This window comes from Corella eumyota, chromosome 5 (assembly GCF_963082875.1).
Source record: "Corella eumyota chromosome 5, kaCorEumy4.1, whole genome shotgun sequence".
Lineage (NCBI taxonomy): Eukaryota > Metazoa > Chordata > Ascidiacea > Phlebobranchia > Corellidae > Corella > Corella eumyota.
In genome coordinates, this window is record NC_137494.1 from 12,591,280 (window position 1) to 12,610,484 (window position 19,205).

General features: G+C 30.3%; 1 protein-coding gene across 2 annotated transcripts in view; it reads left to right on the top strand.

The window, feature by feature from the left end:
- Positions 1-19,205, top strand: part of LOC145753014 (uncharacterized) — an 83,812-nt gene that overhangs the window by 7,820 nt on the left and 56,787 nt on the right. For both annotated transcript variants that reach the window (XM_082569393.1, XM_082569394.1), the window contains exons 13-40: positions 245-409; positions 623-743; positions 3,547-3,628; positions 3,986-4,133; positions 4,739-4,821; positions 5,051-5,201; positions 5,662-5,786; positions 6,395-6,583; positions 6,919-7,045; positions 7,543-7,666; positions 8,144-8,234; positions 9,324-9,447; positions 10,060-10,259; positions 10,647-10,772; positions 11,271-11,468; positions 11,851-12,016; positions 12,813-12,920; positions 13,106-13,213; positions 13,600-13,794; positions 14,285-14,422; positions 14,575-14,767; positions 15,112-15,242; positions 15,330-15,554; positions 16,161-16,302; positions 16,993-17,116; positions 17,396-17,584; positions 17,790-17,912; positions 18,369-18,551. In XM_082569393.1, coding sequence (XP_082425519.1) covers positions 245-409; positions 623-743; positions 3,547-3,628; positions 3,986-4,133; positions 4,739-4,821; positions 5,051-5,201; positions 5,662-5,786; positions 6,395-6,583; positions 6,919-7,045; positions 7,543-7,666; positions 8,144-8,234; positions 9,324-9,447; positions 10,060-10,259; positions 10,647-10,772; positions 11,271-11,468; positions 11,851-12,016; positions 12,813-12,920; positions 13,106-13,213; positions 13,600-13,794; positions 14,285-14,422; positions 14,575-14,767; positions 15,112-15,242; positions 15,330-15,554; positions 16,161-16,302; positions 16,993-17,116; positions 17,396-17,584; positions 17,790-17,912; positions 18,369-18,551 — 4,079 coding nt within the window. The remainder of the gene's footprint in view (positions 1-244; positions 410-622; positions 744-3,546; positions 3,629-3,985; positions 4,134-4,738; positions 4,822-5,050; positions 5,202-5,661; positions 5,787-6,394; positions 6,584-6,918; positions 7,046-7,542; positions 7,667-8,143; positions 8,235-9,323; positions 9,448-10,059; positions 10,260-10,646; positions 10,773-11,270; positions 11,469-11,850; positions 12,017-12,812; positions 12,921-13,105; positions 13,214-13,599; positions 13,795-14,284; positions 14,423-14,574; positions 14,768-15,111; positions 15,243-15,329; positions 15,555-16,160; positions 16,303-16,992; positions 17,117-17,395; positions 17,585-17,789; positions 17,913-18,368; positions 18,552-19,205) is intronic.

Here is a 19,205-nt window from a genome sequence, read left to right on the forward strand (position 1 = left end):
GTTTTCATGCTGTAGCGCCCTTGAGTAAGGTGCTATAAACGATATAAACTCCTGCTGAGCCAACACTTAATCAGCAGCTTAATTAGCGGCCAATTATGATCTATAATATCTCAAACTACCAAAGGCAACTTGAGACTTGGTCGGGGTAACAAATGTTACCCTATGTTTAGGCATTAAATATGGCCTTCAAACACTAAGGATAAATAAATATAAAATAAAATAAAAATTAATTTTTATTCTTAAGGGTTAAGTATGTGTAAGATATGTGAGGAGGGTACTTACAATACAGTAGCAGGCGAAGATCAATGTTATCCTTGTCCAGTGGGTTACTCCTGTCTTCAATCACATGCTGAACCAACTATTTGTCCTGTTGGTACATACAGTCCTGTAGGGGTCACTTTCTGTCAAGGTAATTAGAGTTTGTTTTAAAAATTGTTGTTTAGAAAACAAAAAAAATTTCTTTATTAAAGATTTTAAATTTTTTTTTTCAGTAAAGCTATTTTATTTAAAAAAAAAAACGTTTTTTTTATCATTTTTTAAAAATAAAAACTTTACTTTAAAATGTTAATTTTTTTTTAGGTTTTTGTAAAAAAATTTTACTTACGCATTTTTAAAAATTTAGGTTGTTTAAGCGGTCAATATGCATCCATTAACGGCAGTGAAAATTGCCTGACTTGTCCCAGAAATTATTATTGTGAATTTACTGATCAAGATCCTATAGTTTGCCCTAATGGGCAATACAGGTAATTAGTTTAAAATAACTTTAAATTATACCTACATAACTTTTATCTAATAAGCTATTAAATCAAACTGCCTTAAAGGCTGTATTTTTGCGCATCACAATCAGCATTTTTTTTATTTTAAAATTTTTTATATTTAACACACAAATATATAAATTGTCCACACAGCTCTATTTTATGTAGATATAAATTGCTATATAAATACAAATTCATATCTAAAATAATAAAATCCATGAAATATATACTAAAATAATCTAATTTTTGTATGTAAAACTTCATTTTTAAACATCTATTAGCCTATACTATTAAAACTAGCCGTTTAGTCTAGAAAAGTTCTTTTAAAAAGTCTGGTATTGTGTTAAAACTAAACCACTAATTTCACGCACTCTAAACATACATAATAAATTTATTGTTAGCAACAGTAACACGTCTTATTGTTTTTTTTCTATTTGTTTCATAACTAAACAAAAGCGAATATAAATATTACAAATTTAGGTCTAACTTTATTAAATATGTCGCAAGTCTAGTGGTATAGTTAAGTCTAAACTGATACAAAAAAATTAAAAAAAATTGTTAGTTAGATTTTTTACGTTATAGTTTTGCTTAGATAAATTTAGCTAAAAGATAATTTATAACTTTATCTACTGCTTTTTAGTCTATTTAGAATTTGCTACGTATTACTTACTATATATATTACCTAAGACAACATTAACTATCGCACTACAAACGGCAGTCATTTTTTAAGGCCTTTCATTAGACATTTATATATATATCATCCACTAAGCCTCATTATATATTTTAATTCTCTATTTGACCACTTTTTAGAATTCTATTTAACTAATGACCCTACTGGACCTTTAGTACACAGGTAGACAATAATGATAAAAAGTAAACGTGATTTGACGATGATCAATGTTTGCTCAGGTTAAAAATTAATCTCAAATTTTTTGTTTGATTAGAAAGTTAAATGAATAGGAATGCAAACTCTTAAAATTTAATCAGAAGGGAATAGGAAAATAGTTAGATCATGTTATTATATAGAAGACCATTTGAAGCAAATTTGAAATTTGTAAATTCATATACCTTCAATTTTAAGCGTTTATATATTATATAGAATAGAATTTGAAATAGGTTTACATAGCATGTAGATAAAAATCAATATAAGTGTAAGGGTATTGGTAATTATGTTTATTTTCATAGATAAGGATAGGTAATTGAGGTATTATGAATATGCACTCTAAAATTTGTTTGTTAAATATTAGGAATTTATATATTGTATCAAATGAGATATAGCTTGAAAATAAAGTTATGACCAAACTATAATTTAATGGTAGTGTTTTCAAAAAAAGGTTTATTTTTAGATGATTTGTATTAAAAAGCATAAATTATTAGTAACATAACATGCCTATATGCTTTAAATAAAACCAATATGAAAAATATTAATAAATAAAAAATAAATGCATTAATATAACCTGCAACAAACTCTAATTTTTTTAAAACCATTTTTTTCTTAATGTCTAATTCAAAACAATCATTAAAATGTTTAAAATTAAAAAAAAAATATAAAAAACTGTTTTAGTTACATAGGCTGTTATATAAATTTTAGTAAAAAAAAAAATACATTTAATTTGTATGTATAATTTTGACTTTAAGTTTGGTATAGTATGTATTCAAGGGTAATAGGATAAAATAACTAACTTAAGGGATTTAAAATTTAATTAATTAAAATAAGCATTTTTTAAGATCATTTAAAAATTGGAAATGGTGAAAATAATATTTTAAAAACTACACCCAAAAAAAGTGCAAAAAAAACAATTAAAAACAGTCTTTACAGCTCAAAAATTAGTATTTAATAATTTAGTTTTTAAAAACAATCTATTAAATAATTTAAAAAGTTTTCATAAAACAATTGAGTAAAAAAGCAAAAAAATTCAAATTGTAAAATATCTAGAAATTTTAGTATAAAATTTATTATTAAGTTATAAAATTCCTAGGCACCAATTTAATAAGTAAAGCAGTTTAAATTCAAGACAAAATAACAAAATCTGCAAAGTTATTATGAAATTTAAAAATTTTTGGAATAAAATTTATTAAACCCAAATTACGTAGAACACTAGACAGTTGCGGTTCTATTGACGCAGGTAATTGTTAGCAAAGTGAAAGCTTTATTTGTTCTTTTAGGTAATTAAAGCATAGTTTGAGTTGACATAGCACGTTAGGCTATTTGCTTTTGATCTAAGTAAATGGAAGGTTACGAACACAGTGTCCACAACATACTAATACTTGTGTTCTGTAGTCACAACATAGCTCATACCATAATAGGCAAGTTGGGGCGCGTAATAATCTTTTGTACGGACTCCCGTTTTTTTGGCAATAACCTTTGGATGTTTAATTGTTCCGTGTTTTTTTGTTTTGACTACTAATTATAATTAAATTTTTTTGTTTTTTTATTTGAATTAAAAAAAAGTTTAATTAATTTTGGATAAATATTTTTAATACATATTATAATAGAAAAAATATTTTTTTATTATATTAAAATTTTAATTCAAAAAAAAGGTTATTAAAAATTACCTATTTAATTTACTGAAAAGTATTAAATATAAATCTTTTTATAAAAAACAATTTTACAAAAAATATTTGTTCTTTTTTTTTATTTAGAATTATTTTTTATTATAAAGAAGTTATTAACAAATGTTACGTAACATAAAAAAGTGAAAAAAAAATTGCTTAAAATGACGATAACACGTTACAAACGTAACAGTGTGTCTAAATTTATCATTACAATTATGATGGTTTATCTATTTAGCCCTGAAGGATCAATCATTTGTCTTACAACAGCTCATGGTACAATATTCAATGCAGCAACAGGCCTAACCGAATCTTGTCCAGTAAGTGTTTTTTTTTTTAATTTTTTTCGTCACTATCAGCAGTAACATAGTTAAACATCACAAAAAATTGGATAAGTTATGGTTAACGGTTTTTAAATTAACTCTTTACCTTTATGGTCTTCGCCAATTTTTTACGTTTTTTATAATATATATCTACTATAACTCTAATTTAATATTTGTATTTATTAATAAGCTATTATTTTTTAAAACTGCAATAATTAATAAATATTCTTCATGTTAATTTATAGTTATTACATCTCTTTCCTTTTTAGACCAAAAGTTAAAAAAAAATATTTAATTAAAAAAAAACAATTTTTTTTGGTTTTTTTTCAGGGTAAAAAATATTTATTTTTTTAGGCTGGGTCTTACGCTTTTAATGACACCATTTGTGAAGATTGTGATCCAGGTTTTGCATGCATTGGTGGGAATGCGAACCCAGTTGCTTGTGTTAACAGCACTTATCAGAATCTACCTGCACAGACATCTTGTTTAATTTGCCCTGGAGGTATGAAAGTTATTTTGCAAATTAAAAAAAAACAGAATTTAGATTAATTAAACTATTTTAATTTTGTGTAGTATCTTAATACTAAGGTTGTACTAATTTAATAAAGCTAGTATTTTTTGTATGAATCAATATGTAGAATGTTATTATATTCTATAATATCCCAAACTGCCACAGGTAATCTATAATATCCCAAACTGCCACAGGAAAAACAGTTTTATTCTAGGATAAAGATATATACAAAAAATGGTGTTTGTTATATATATAAATTTATTTTCGATGTGGAAAGGCAGACTTTACAGTCTAAACATAGAGTTACATTTGTTACCCCGACCCAGTCTCTATTTGACCTTTTAGGATATTATTGAACATAATTGTCCAAAAATAAATTTGCCAATTAGTTTTTGTCTTGGCAGGACTTTCTACCATTTATAGTGCCTTACCAAAGGAATGCTACTGTATAAAAGCAATAGGAATTAAGTTATCAGCCTTTACTTTTAGGCATTGCCTGCCTTAGCTAATTAGACGGCTAATTTTGCTGTTTAGACAGTTGAATATTTTTTAATGAAATATGTTTTATATTTAATGTTTTTATTTAAAATTTTTAGGACAAAGTTGTTTGAATGTAGCAGGCTCTCCAGTAGATTGTAATGCTGGCCAATTCAGCCCAGAAGGATCTTCACTTTGTATTGTAAATAGCCTAAACAAATGTTGATTTCAAATTTTTAAAAACAAATTAGAAACTAGTCAACTTTAATTTATTTTATTTTAATATAAATGTTTTTAATTTTAATAAATGTTTACTTTTTAGCCAAATTATAATATTTGAAATCTTTAATTAAATGCAATAGTTGGAAATTTTTGGCCCTTTTTTTCTTATTTTTTGTTTTTATTTTAATTTTTAATTTTTTTGTTTTCAGCCATGTGAAAGTGGGCATTACAGTGGGGCAAAAGCTTCAGTTTGTTTGCCTTGTTCGGCTGGTAAAGAATGTGTAGGGGGTGTGGAAAATGATTGTTCAGCTGGAACATTCTCTCTCGCTGGAAGTGGAATTTGCGAGGCCTGTCCCTCTGGTAAAACAATAAAATGACATATTTTTAATTTATGATTTAAAGGCAAAAAAAAGCTATACGTGGTTTAATTCCTACTGCTTCCATGCTGTAGAGCAAATGAATAAGTTTCTGTTAAAAAATTTTAATTAGTAATATTTTAAGTTGTTGACAAAGCTATTTTGGGTTCAATCCCCACTGCTTCCATGCTGTAGCGCTTTTAAATAGTTTTTTTTTTGAAATTTGCTTAGTGATATCCCAAACTGCTAAAGTCAACTTAAGACTTAGTTTAAAGTAACAAAAGTTACTTTATGTTTAAGCTGTGAAGTTGGCCTTTCAACAACGAGGATAAAAAAATATATATTAAAAATTAGCACTTTAAAACTAATATTATTTTACTTATATAGTTACAACTGCAACGTAGGCATTTCAGATTAAAAATAATTACAATATACTTAATACAATGAAAATTTTTGTATTTTAGGTCAGCATACTAATGGGCAACCTCAAGCAAGTCAATGTTTGCAATGTCCAGCAGGATCTTCATGTACTAACCCAGCTGATGCTCCTACCCCATGTAGCAATGGTGAATTCAGTTATCTAGGAGATGTAAGTAACTTTTTTTAATAATTAGATGTCTTGTTTGCGTTTATGTGTTTTTTTATATCTTTATCTTTGATGTGGAAAGGTTGACTGCACGACCTAAACATAGGGTAACATCAGCTACCCTGACCCAGTCTCAAGTTGCTTTTGGCAACTTGGGATATTATAGATTATAATTGCCCGATAATTATACTGCTGATTAAGTGCTGGCTCAGCAGGAGTTTGTACTGTTTATAGCACCTTACTTAGGGGTGCTACAGCATAAGAGCAGTGGGAATTATACCTATAATGTTAAGTGAATTTGTGTGCATGGTGTAGCGGCTAGAACATTTGACTTTGCTACATGTGGTCCTGGGTTTAATTCTTATTTAATTCTTACTGCCTCTAAGCGATTTTATGTAGGGCTCCATAAACAGTACGAACTCTTGTTAAGCCATAAGCCTTATTGACAGAATATTTATTATGCAATCATAAATAATAATATTCTAAATTTTTGAAGTTAGCTTAAGACTCTGTCAGGATATTAAATGTTACTCTATGTTTAGGCTGTAATATCAACCTTCCTACATTGAGGATAAATTAAAAATAAACATAAAAAATTGTATTTTTTAAAGGCCATCTGCTCTATTTGTCCTGCTGGTTTTTACTGCCCAGATTCATCCGCTTCTCCAACACAATGTCCAATAGGGACTTACTCAACTACTGGAGCATATACTGAATGCACTGACTGTCCTGGAGGGCAATCCTGTGAAGATCGCGGTGAACTACCAGTAGGGTGTGGTGATGGAACTTACTCTTTGCTGGTAATTTATAATATTTTAGTTGAAAAATTAAATTTTTTTATTATTTTTTTTAGTTAAAAATTAAATTTTTTTTTTGGTGTAAATTTAAATCATAAGCATGTATTTTTGATGCAATAATAATGAAAACATATTTATTACACTTAATGGTGTGTTAAATGGATTTTAGATTTTATTGTTGTTTAAAAATTATGTTCGTAAAAAAATGTTAGCCACAATTTAAGAAAAAAAAATTTTTGCACAAAAAAATAGTAAAACAATAGGGTAATAAGAAATCAACTAAAAAAAACTAACCTTTTTTTTTAATCTTTTAAAATCTTTTTTTAAATCTTTTAAAGAGGGAAGCTACATGTAAAGATTGTCCAGCTGGTTTTTCATGTATAGACAAAAGTGTAAGCCCAGTAGCTTGTGGTTTAGGAGACTATAGTGCTAATAAACAAAGTATTTGTGAGCCTTGTCCAGTTGGTAAGAGTCAACAAAATGTTATTTTTTTATTCAATATTGTAAGGTGTAGTGGTTAAAACACTTGGCTTTACAACATGAGGTCCTTGGTTCTATCCCCACTGGTCTCATGCTGTAGCGCCCTTGAGCAATGTGCTATAACAATATAAACCCCTGCTAAGCCTGCTCTTAATCAGCAGTTTAATTATTAGGAAAATATAATCTATATAATATCCCAAACTGTCAAAAGCAACTCAGGACTGGGTTGGAGTAACTGATGAAGCTCTAGGTTTAGGTTAGGTTAGCGCATTCAAAATTTCCACATAGAGGAGAAATTTATATGCAAAAAAATATAATATATATATATATATATATATATATATATATAAAACTACCATAGTCAATTAAAGGCTGGAATAATGTATTTAATGTCATCCTATATTTAGTGTGTAAAATTGTTATTTTATATTAAATATTCACTTACTTTTTTAAAAATACTTTATTTAAAATTTTTTTTTCAGGGTATTCTTGTGCTGATGCATCTATAGCTCCTTATAAATGCCCTGTAGGAACGACAACACATGGTCTGCAGGGGGCTACAACTTGTGATGCTTGCCCAACTGGATCATCTTGCGCCGACCCTGAGTAAATTAAATTTATTATTTTTTATGTTCTTAGATATATTTATCCTTTATTTGTGAAGGTTGACTTTACGACCTAAACATAGAATAAAACCAGTTACTCTGACTCAGTCTCGAGTTGCCTATGGCAGTTTGTGATATTTTAGATTATAACTGCCTGATAATTAAGCTGCTGATTAGGTGCTGGCTCAGCTGGAGTTTGTACCGTTTATAGCGTCTTACTCAAGGGTGCTACAGCATAAGAGCACTGAGGTTCAAACCTAGAACATCATGTTGTAAAGAAAGTGTTATGTTCTGACCTTTACATCACACTTCCGGTTTTGTTTTTAAAGGATGATTTTAAATAATTTCTATAGTAAAAATATTTTAAAGTATTTGTGCAAAAGTTTTCTTGAAAAATTTGACCTTAAACTGTTTTTTTTGTTTAGTTTATTAGTTTATTTATTTAAAATATTGTGATCTTAATTTTTTTATTTTTTAGAACTGCTCCTGTAAATTGCTCAACCGGAAGTTATCTTCCTCCTGGTAGCTCAGAATGTCAACCTTGTCCAGCAGGAGCTAGCTGCTCTGGGGTAAGTTGTTTTAACCAAAAATATTTAGTCACAAGTTTATAAAAAAAGGCAATATTTAATGGGTAATCAATAATGATTCTCTTTATTATATTGTATTACCTTTTATTATCATGAACAGGGAACGAAATAACGGGTCGCTATTCGCTAAAAGCGAATCGATTTTTAAAATTAGCGAATCGTTTTTAAAAAAATATATTAGAAAAAGCGAATCAACCAAAAAAGGTTCAGGCAGTGATAAAACTCTCGTGTATATTTTTACGATCTATTTTACACCGGTTTCACACTAATTTAATTGCATCATCATAATCCTGCGTAAATGTAGGGGACTATAGGGCATTTAATAACAATAACTTTCCATGTTTTGGCAATGCGTAAACTTCGCTCCCGAGATCGTTCAGTTATTGCGCAGCTTTTTAAAAGCATACCACAACCTTAAAAGAATTAAAAATGTCTCGTTTTTGTGCGAAAAATTCTTAACGATTGTGTAACAATACATTACATTTTAAAAATGCCACGCAATGCGTCAAGTGTTACAAAAAAACGAAGATTATGACTTGAACCTAATAATTACTCTAAAAATGCAACCTCATTTTTAGCGAATCGTTTTTTAAACGTTAATTCGTACCCTGATGAAGTAGTGCTAAGGACATTTGGCTTTGCTATATAAGGTCTTGAGGTTTATTCCTACTGCTTTTATTCTATAGCGACTATAAGTATTTAACTACTGCCAAGTCAGATTTCACCACCATGAGGTTGTGGGTTCAATCCCCACTGCTCTCATGCTGTAGCACCTTTGAGTAAGGGGCTGTAACTCGTATAAACTCCTGCTGAGCCAGCACTTAATCAGCAGCATAATTAGCGGGCAATTATAATCTATATAACATCCTAAATTACTGAAGGCAAACCGAGGCTGGGTCGGAGTAACTAATGTTACTTGATGTTTAGGTTGCGCATTCAACCTTCCCACATTGAGGATAAACTAGATATATAAAAAAAATAATTATATCTTAAACTGCCGAAGTCAACTTAAGACTTGGTCTGGGTAGCAATTGCTAACAAAAATTCAAAATAAATACTTTATTTTTTTAGAGTGTTGCTACAGCTTGTCTATCCGGTACTTATTCTCTTTATGGTGAAACAACTTGTACAGATTGTGATCCTGGATTTGCATGCCCTTATATTGATCAGTTCTCTATAGTAACTTGCCAAGAAGGTAAACATAACTTGATTAAAATAATTTCGTATTTATTTTTAGGTGACTCTATCTTATTTTGTTATTTTCATTTTAAATTAAAAACAAGGGTTAACACATTGTACTTAAGGTCTTGGGTTCAATTCTTATACAGTATGAAATTTTGCTGAGTCAAAAACCTAACGACAGTTTTTTATAAATATTTTTATCCTTGATATGGTAAGGTCGACTTCACAACCTAAACATAGAGTAAAATTAGTTACTCCGACCCAGTCTTTAACTGCCTGTTTGGTATATTATAGATTATAACACAGTTTGGTATATTATAGACTGGCTCAACAGGAGTTTATACTGTTTACCTCTTAGTAAGGCACTAAGTTAATTATTGGCCTCTTATATTTAATAACATTCAAAACTGCTATAGGTCAAACTAAAACTAGTTTGGGGTAAAAAATGTTGCTTAATGTTAGACTGTAAAGTTGACTTTTCCACATCAAGGATAAATAATAAAATGAGTTTTTGCATATTTTTTTAAATTAAAATATTTTTGATAGTTGTATATAGCTGTATATTTTAAAATTTGATTTATAATTTTAAAATTTGATTTATAATTTTAAAATTTGATTTATAAAGGAACGTATTCATTGGCGAAGCAAACATCATGTACCCCCTGCCCACCAGGTTTTGAATGTCCAGATACAGATTCAAACACGACCATGACTGCTTGTGGAACTGGTTTTTACTCATTTGGAGGGCAGAAGACTTGCACTGAATGTACAGCTGGCCAGATATGTCCAAACACAGATGGAAGCGGAAATGTATTTTGTTTACCGGTAAGTTTTTTTTGCTTAAAATTTATTTTTTATCTGAATTATAAAAATATTTTTGCAGGTTGTTGACTTGTTTTATTATATATAGATTTTTTAATGACTTTTAATTTTTTTAGCCTAAAATTTTTTTTTAAAGTTTTAAAACTGTAATATGTAATTAAATGCGTGTCATTTTAAAAAAAAAAAAATAGTCGATAGCCTGTATTATGCACCACAAACTGCTGTTTTATTATTTTTGTAGGCCTGTAAATTGGTTATATTTATATATAGATCTTCCACTAAGCTTTATTATATATAGAATTATTATTTTTTTTTTGAAAATTCTTATTTTACATTTTGTTCAAATTTTGTTTTATAGCAAGCCTAAACCAAGTTTTATATTATTTTTAGGGAACTTGGTCTTTAGCTGGAGCAACTATGTGTGAGAATTGTGTTGCTGGTACAGCTTGTCCTTATACTAATAGTAATTTAATGATTACTTGTCAACCTGGATATTATGCTGTCGCCGACCAAACAGTATGTATTTCATCTTTCTTTATGTATTGTCAATTAAGGTTTTACATGTTTATCTAAAAATAAGCCGTTCGCATGGTGTATTGGTTGGAACACTTGCCACATTAGGTTCTGGGTTCGATCCCCACTGCTCTCTTGCTGTAACCCTTGAGTAAGATGCTATAAACAGGATGTACTCTTGTTGAGCTGAAAAGCATCGGCAGTATGGTGTAGTGTTCAGAACATTTTCTACACTGAATGAGATCTTTGGTTTGATCCTCAGGGATCTTATGCTGTGCGCTCTTGAGTAAGGAGCTATAAACAGTATGAACTCCTGCTGAGTCAATACTTAATTAGCAGCTTAATTATCGTGCAATTATAATCTATGATATCTCAAACTGCCAAAGCTAATTTGGGAATGACTTGGGGTAACTCATGTTGCTCTATGTTTAGGTCATAAAGATATATAAATAAAAAAAATATTTTTATGTTTTTTCTGTAATAAAATATTTTGTTTTTTAGATCTGTACAAAATGTCCAGCAGGATATTTTTGTTCCTCAACAACAACCGCCACCCCCCAATCATGTGACAGTGGTTCATATAGCATAGGTGGAAAAGATGTTTGTACTGACTGTCAGCCTGGCACAGCTTGTCCGACTGTTTTTACTGCTTTCGTAATTACATGTCCGGTTGGAACATTTGCTGAAGCCAAAAAAACGGTTAGTAAAATTGTTTTTTTTTAAGGTTTAAAACCAGCAGCAAAGTAAACTGGTTAAGGCACATGGCTTAACTTTATGAGGTTTTGGGTACGATTCCCACTGCTCCCATGCTGTAGTGCCCTTGAGTAAGGCGCTATAAAACATATAAACTCCTACTGAGCCAACACTTAATCAGCAGTTTAATTATCGGGCAATTATATTCTATAATATCCCAAACTGCCACAGGCAACTCGAGACTGGGTCGGAGTAACTGATGTTACTCTATGTTTAGGTAGTGAAGTTGACCTTCTTATAATGAGGATAAATAAATAAAAAAAATTAGAAAAAAATAATTTATTTACTTTTGGCTTTTTTTTACATTTTGTCCAAATTATTTTTTTAGGCTTGTACTACTTGCCCTAAAGGACAATACTGTGAAGTTACTACATCACCAGGGGTAGCTTGTCCTGCTGGTACTTATAGTTTAGGTGGACAAATAGCTTGTACAGATTGCCCTGCTGGGTTTCAGTGTGCTGATAATACAATTGCACCAGTGACATGTCCTGCAGGTACTTTAAATTAAATTAATTTTTAAGCATTTCCAGTAATGGTATTGCTATTTTAATCTTACAGGTTGGGCATTTGCTACTTAAAATAAGGGATTATGATAAAGAGATTACTTTTTTGTCCATAACAATTTGTACTGTTATAAACCAGTATTAAGTCTGTTTATCATAAAAATACCAAATGATTATGCTATAATTATACCGGCAGCATGGTGTAGTGGTAAGAACTTTTGCTACACCACACATGAGGTCAGGGGTTCAATCCTCACTGATCTCATGCTGTAGCGCCCTTGAGTAAGGCGCTATATACGGTATGAACTCCTGCTGAGCCAGCACTTAATTAGCAGTATAATTATCGGGCAATTATAATCTATAATATCTCAAACTGCCACAGGCAACTCGAGACTGGGTCGGAGTAACTTATGTTACTCTATGTTTAAGTCGCGCATTTGACTTTCCCACGTCGAGAATAAAGATATAGAAAAAAAAATGATTGTTATTTTTCTTAATTTATTAAAGAAGTCTTTACAGTCTTAGGCTTACATTTGTTATCCTAAACCTGTATGTTTTGCATTGGCCAGTTTTGGATATTATAAACTGTGTTATTTTGTTCTATCATTAGGTTATCAGTTGGCTTTTTTCTTGGCATGTCAGCAGTAGGAATCGAACACAGGATCTTATGTAGTGTAACTAAGAGTTCATACTACTATTTAAAGTTTAACTTATCTAACTTTTAAAATTCTGCTCTGGTTTTTGGTTTATTTTGTTGAGCTAGGTTTTTAGTAAGGTTATTTTACAGGTACATACTCTCTCGCAAAAGCAACAATGTGTACAAACTGTAATGCTGGTTATTTATGCAGTGAAGCAAGCACTAAGTCTACTCCTGAGGATGGAATTTGTCCATTAGGTAAAACTTATTTTTTTATAAAAAATACTTTAAAATTAAAAAAATCAACTTTTTGTACATATAAATTTAATAAAGCTATAAGTAAAATAGAAAAAAAATGTATGTTCAATTTTTATTATAAATAACTATAATATATAATGGCAAATAAAATTGGGCCAACAATATTTTTATGTTTTTATTTTAAGGATTTTATTGTTTATCGAGAGCTACTGTAGCGCAACCATGTTCAGCAGGATCTTATGGTGCAACAGTACAATTAGAATCTCAAGCAGAATGTACTGATTGCCCTGCAGGTAATTAATATTACTAGTTAAATGTAGTTAAAACCCCTACAGGCTGCATTTTTGTTTATTTTATTAGTTTTCATTGAATCGATTATTATAATATGGTTGCAACCCAAATTTGCCTTTAAAAATTTTCCACAAGCCAAAAACAGTGTTTTTTTTAATTTAATATTTTAGAAATTAACTTATATGTATTGTCTATTTGGCTTTATTATATAAAGATTTAAGTATAGCATAAAAAAACATGTTTTTACTTTATCTATGTGTAATACCAATCTTTGATTGCGATAAAAATTAATAATTTAAAAAAAAATTAAAATTATTTTTTAATATTTTCATAACATGTATTTTGTAATATTTAACTTTAAATAATATTTATTTTTAATTTGTTTTAGGTTATTTTTGTGAAAAAGGCACTGCTGGTACTCCTACTGTTGCCAATATATGTCCAAGAGGAGCATTCTGTCCAATTAATACTGAAAGCCCTGGAGAACATCCATGTCCAGCTGGTACATATGGTCCTGACCTTCAACAAGTTAATGAAACTACTGCATGCAAAATCTGCCCTGCGGGAAGATATTGCCAAAGAGGTAATAACAGATTTTAATTGTAACAAGTGTAATATTAGAACATTTTTTTTGAAATTTTTATTTAAATTGTGTTGGACAAAATTGTACTGTTATATATATTCGGGTTATGCTAAAAAATCCAAAGTTTGATATATAAGCAGTATTACTAAATCCTACTTAGGTGTAAGCAAAGTGTGATTTTTAAGTTTTATTGTATGGCCAGAGCAAGCAAGGTTATAGTTTAAGTTAATAGTAGTGATAGCATAGAAAGCTATGTTTGCATATTGTTTATTTTGTCCACATTGCCTATAATATCCACTTTGGGTTTTTAAAGTTACCTTTTTTAATATTTTCAATAATGTTGACCTATGAATATCTTAAGCCTCAAACTAACAATTGGTTATTTAGATCAGCATTAGGATACTAATAAACGTTGGACTTAAGTACCTTACGCACCCAAAATCTCAAATTTATAATGTCAAATTTTCTTCAAACTTAAAACTTTTTTAAGGCTCTTCTGTTCCTGGTGTTGCATGTCCAAGAGGTCATTATTGTGAGATAAACACAGGAGATTTTGGGAATGCTGACGGTGCTGATGAACCAATTCCTTGTCCAGCTGGAACTTATACATCTCAAGAAGGGGCTATAGGTACGTAAAAAATATAGTTAAGAAAAATATAAAAACTTAATTTTTGAACTCAAATTTAAAACAAAATTTTAATCTAAGTTATTTAATTTGAAATGCATGTTTTGTAATTTTTTAATTTAATTTTTAAAAGTTTTTAATTTAAATTATTTTAGGTGGTGGGGCATGTGTTGATTGCCCTGCTGGACATTACTGTGAATCGGGCACTGCCAATCCAGAAACTTGCAAAAATGGTACATTTCAACCTGATATTAGACAAATAAGTGCAGCTAACTGTGTGGAATGTACTGCTGGGCAAGTCTGTTCAACTACTGGCTTAACCGGACCTGATAAGCCTTGCAGTCCTGGGTAAGATATGTTTTGTGGCATTTTAATTTTACTGACAGCTTCGTGTAATAGTCAATACAGTTGCTACATAAGGTCGTGGGTTTGATCCCAACTGCTCTCATGCTGTAAGGTTCTTGATTAAAACAGTTTTTTTCATGGCATTTTGAAAAAAAAAATTAAAAAATTTAGTTTTTCTGGCATTTAAAAAAAATTAAGCCAACTTTATAGATAAAATAGAAGGTTATAAACATACCATCAAAGAAAATCAAACCCACTACCTTGAGTGTCAAAAGCCTTTTTTTTTACAAAACTATAAATAATTTAGTTTTACTTTTTTTTTTAATTGTAAATTTTATTTTTTAAAGTCACTTTTGTCCTGCTGGAAGTGATCTAGAAACAGCAAACCCCTGTCCAGCTGGAACATTTACCGACCAATTTAATTTAACAAATGCTGATCAATGCGATATTTGTCCTGTGAGGTTTGCTTGTCTTGAAGGTTGGTAGATCTGTAAAAAGATTTTTTTTGTAAATTAAAAAAAAAAAAAAAAGAAAAATTAACAAAAAAAATAAAAATATTTTTAAGGTACTGGCGGGACCAACCAATCACCCTCCAACTGTGCCCCGGGTTATTATTGCCCCAATGGAACCCAATATATGACCCAACACCCATGCCCTGCTGGGTCATACTCAAACAAAACAAATTTAGCTTGGTTGGATGAATGTTGGGAGTGCCCTAGGGGAGGGTGGTGTGTAAATGGGAGTAGCAGCCCCCAGGGGCCCTGTCCAGCTGGTTATTACTGTCCAGCAGGTAAGTCTTTTTAAACAGTTTATAAATTTTAAGGATTTAAATTTTTTTTTGTTTGATGTTTAAAACATTTTTTTTGGGTCACTTGTTCACGGTTCTTAGAAAAACTCTTGTACTTTGTGGTTTTAGCTAATTTCACATACTTTATGGTACTGCTGAATGCTCTATTAGACTTTACAGTCCTACGTAATTTTCACACATTTTTTACTGGCCTGCCTAATGCTTTCTCTTGTATTTCATGGTCCTAGCTTATCCTCTCTTATTTAACAGATCTTGCTAATTCTTTCTTATACAGTCTAGTTTTAAGATTTTCTGCAAACTGCCATGTATGAGTGATTCAAATTTTTTTTTGATCTTAACTGCTTTCGTACTGTAGCACCTTTAAGTGAAAAAAAAAATTGGCAGATTTGACCTAAAAAAATTGGCAGATTGATTATTAGCCAGTTATAATTAATAATATCCCAAACTGGCAAAGTCAACTTTAGACTGAGTTGGGGTAACAAATGTTACTCTATGTTTAGATTGTGAACTCAAACTTTCCACATCAAGAATAAAATAAATACTGAAAAAACAGAAAATATTTAATAAAAACTTCAAATTTTTTTCTAGGAACCCAATATGCTACCCAGTTCCCTTGCAGTTCAGGATTGTATTCAAACATGACTGGCAACGTTAGATTTGAAGATTGTGACGATTGTACTGAGGGTCATTACTGTGGGGAGGGGGCAAGTGATCCACAAGTTTGTCCCCCGTAAGTTTGTATTTTATTTTGATTTCTATAATGCAAAAAAAGGGGTTGAGGTTGACTCACTTTTAATATAATTTTTAGAAGGTAAACATTTTTAGAAACAGTGTTAAAATTGGAAAAATGCATACTTTATGTTATGTTTTTTAAAAACTTTTACTGTATATCAGTGATGTGCAGACCCATGTCTTTTATGATCTAAATCGGCTTGCAATCGTAATTATTATTTTCGATCAGATCGCTATTGCAATTTGATAACGAGATCAAAAAATCAGTAACCTTATCATCTCTTAATTACAAAAAAATTGAACCTGTATGTTAAATACTTCTACTCACTTAATCACACGTTTGTTTAAATATTTAACTGTAAGATTCAGTAAATTTACACAAACAAAGGACACTTTTACTAGCGCGGAATTAATGCGTGCTGTAAATGATTTTGCGCAGAATTATCAAACAAAAGTATACGTAACACTATTTAAATTATGATGTTCAATATTCTGTATATCTGGTCTTTAATTGGGTGATTGGTCCTTAATTGGGTGATTGCAAAATACCTTCAAAAATTGGCGATCCACGATTACAATTTCAATCGGCACATCACTACTGTTTTAAGCATCTTACTTAAATGCGCTGTAGCATGAAGGTAGTAAGTTTTAAACCCAGGCATCATTTTTATAATATATTTTCTTTTAGTGGAACTTATAATTCAATATCTGGTTCTGATGGACCGGAAGATTGCCGTGATTGTCTTGATGGTTATTATTGTCCCGAAAATGCAACCACTGAACCCCTGCCTTGCGGAAAAGGATTTTATTCTGTAAGTGAAAATAAAAACCAAAAAAATATATAAAAATAAGAATAAATTTTCTAGTTCATTAAAGTTCTAACACAGATTTTATTTTATTAACCTGTCCTGGGTCAGGTTAAAAAAATACAAAAATATTTTAAATGACTTAAAAAATAGCATGACTAAAAAATGTGACAAAAAAATGCCAAAAAATGTGGCAGAAATGTGACAGTTCAATAAAAAAATGTGACATTTATATTAAAGCAAAGAAAATTAAATTTCTAGATTTAAATTAAATTTACTATTTAGGATGATGGGGCATCAGAATGTACAATTTGCCCTGCTGGACAATACTGTGATGAGACTACCACTACTTTTACCATATTACCTGATAAGTTATGCCCAGCAGGCATGCATTGTCCCCCTGGTACTGATCAAGCCCCAAATCTTTATAACTTCACTTGTCCTGCTGGTTTTTATTGTGAACGTGGAGATCTGGTAATTAAATATTTTTTAATATGGTTTTGAGTTTTTGTCGATATTTTGTCTTGGGTTTGATTCCCACTGCTTCCATGTCACAGTCATTTTAAGTTAGGCATAATACCAATCTAAAGTTTAAATATATAATCAAATTAAGTAGACCTGAAATTTAGCTTTTTTAGTTTTGTTTTGATATAAAAATGTGATTAACATTAATTTTTAGACCCCTTACCCAGCACCCTGTGAAATTGGGACTTACAGTGCACTGACTGGACTTACTGCTGGTTATGAATGTGTTGAATGTACTGAAGGATTTTATTGTGATCAAACTAATCTAACAGCGCCGGTTTGTTTTATTTTATTTTAAAACCTAATTATTATTTTACATTAATTTACGTTCAAGTTTTTAATGAGCGTTAAATTAGTAAAATATGTAATTGCCAGCTCAACTATGTAATTAAATAGCAGTATGGTATAGTGGTTAGAATACTTGACATTACTACAAATGGTTTTGGGTTCGATCACCACTGTTTCCTTGCTGTAGCACTCTTAAGTAAGACCATTTTAATGGTATTAACTTCTGCTAAACTAATCAGCAGCTTAATTGTTAGGCAATTATAATCTATAATATTCTAAACTGCCAAAGTCAACTTGAGACTGGGTCAGGGTAACTAATTTTACTCTATGTATAGGTCGTAAAGTCAACCTTTTCAGTTAAAAAAATTTTTAAATTTTATAGTATTTACATAGTCTGGTAATTTACTTAAAAAAAGCTTTAAAATTATTTTCTTTTATAAAATAGAGTGCCCCATGCCCAGGCGGACATTACTGTCCGACAGGAACAGGATTACCCGACAGTTTTCCCTGTCCTGCTGGCACATTTTTGAACGGAACTGCTGCGGTGTCATCTAACAGTTGTACGACATGTTTATCAGGAAATTATTGTCCCTATAATGGAACGTCAGAGCCTTTAGTTTGTACAGAGGTAAGTGTTTTTATTTATTTTTTACTTGTATGTGCATTCGTTAAGGTATTGTGCATCACTATTTGAAGTTCTGGGTTTGATTCTCACTGTTTTTATCATTTGATTAAGACAGTATAAACAATACAACTTGTTGACCAAAAAAAACAATCGCACCTCACCGGCAGCGTGGTGTAGTGGTAAGAACACTTGCTACACCACACATGAGGTCATGGGTTCAATCCCCACTGATCTCATGCTGTAGCGCCCTTGAGTAAGGCGCTATAAACGGTATAAACTCCTGCTGAGTCAGCACTTAATCAACAGTATAATTATCGGGCAATTATAATCTATAATATCCCAAACTGCCACAGGCACCTCAAGACTGGGTCGGAATAACTGATGTTACTCTATTTTTAAGTCGCGCATTCGACTTTCCCACATCGAGGATAAAGATATATACAAAAAACAATCGGCAGATTAGATATCGGTCAACATTTTTAATAGTATTTAAAATATGCCAAAGTCAACTCGAGACTAGGTCAGGGTAACAAATGTTATCCTATGTTTAGACTGTGAATTCAGTTTTCTAACATTAAGGATAAAGATGTACGAAAAAAATATCTAAAATTTGTCAAAAAAAACTTAATATAAAGTTTTAGGCATGAAATCTTTACT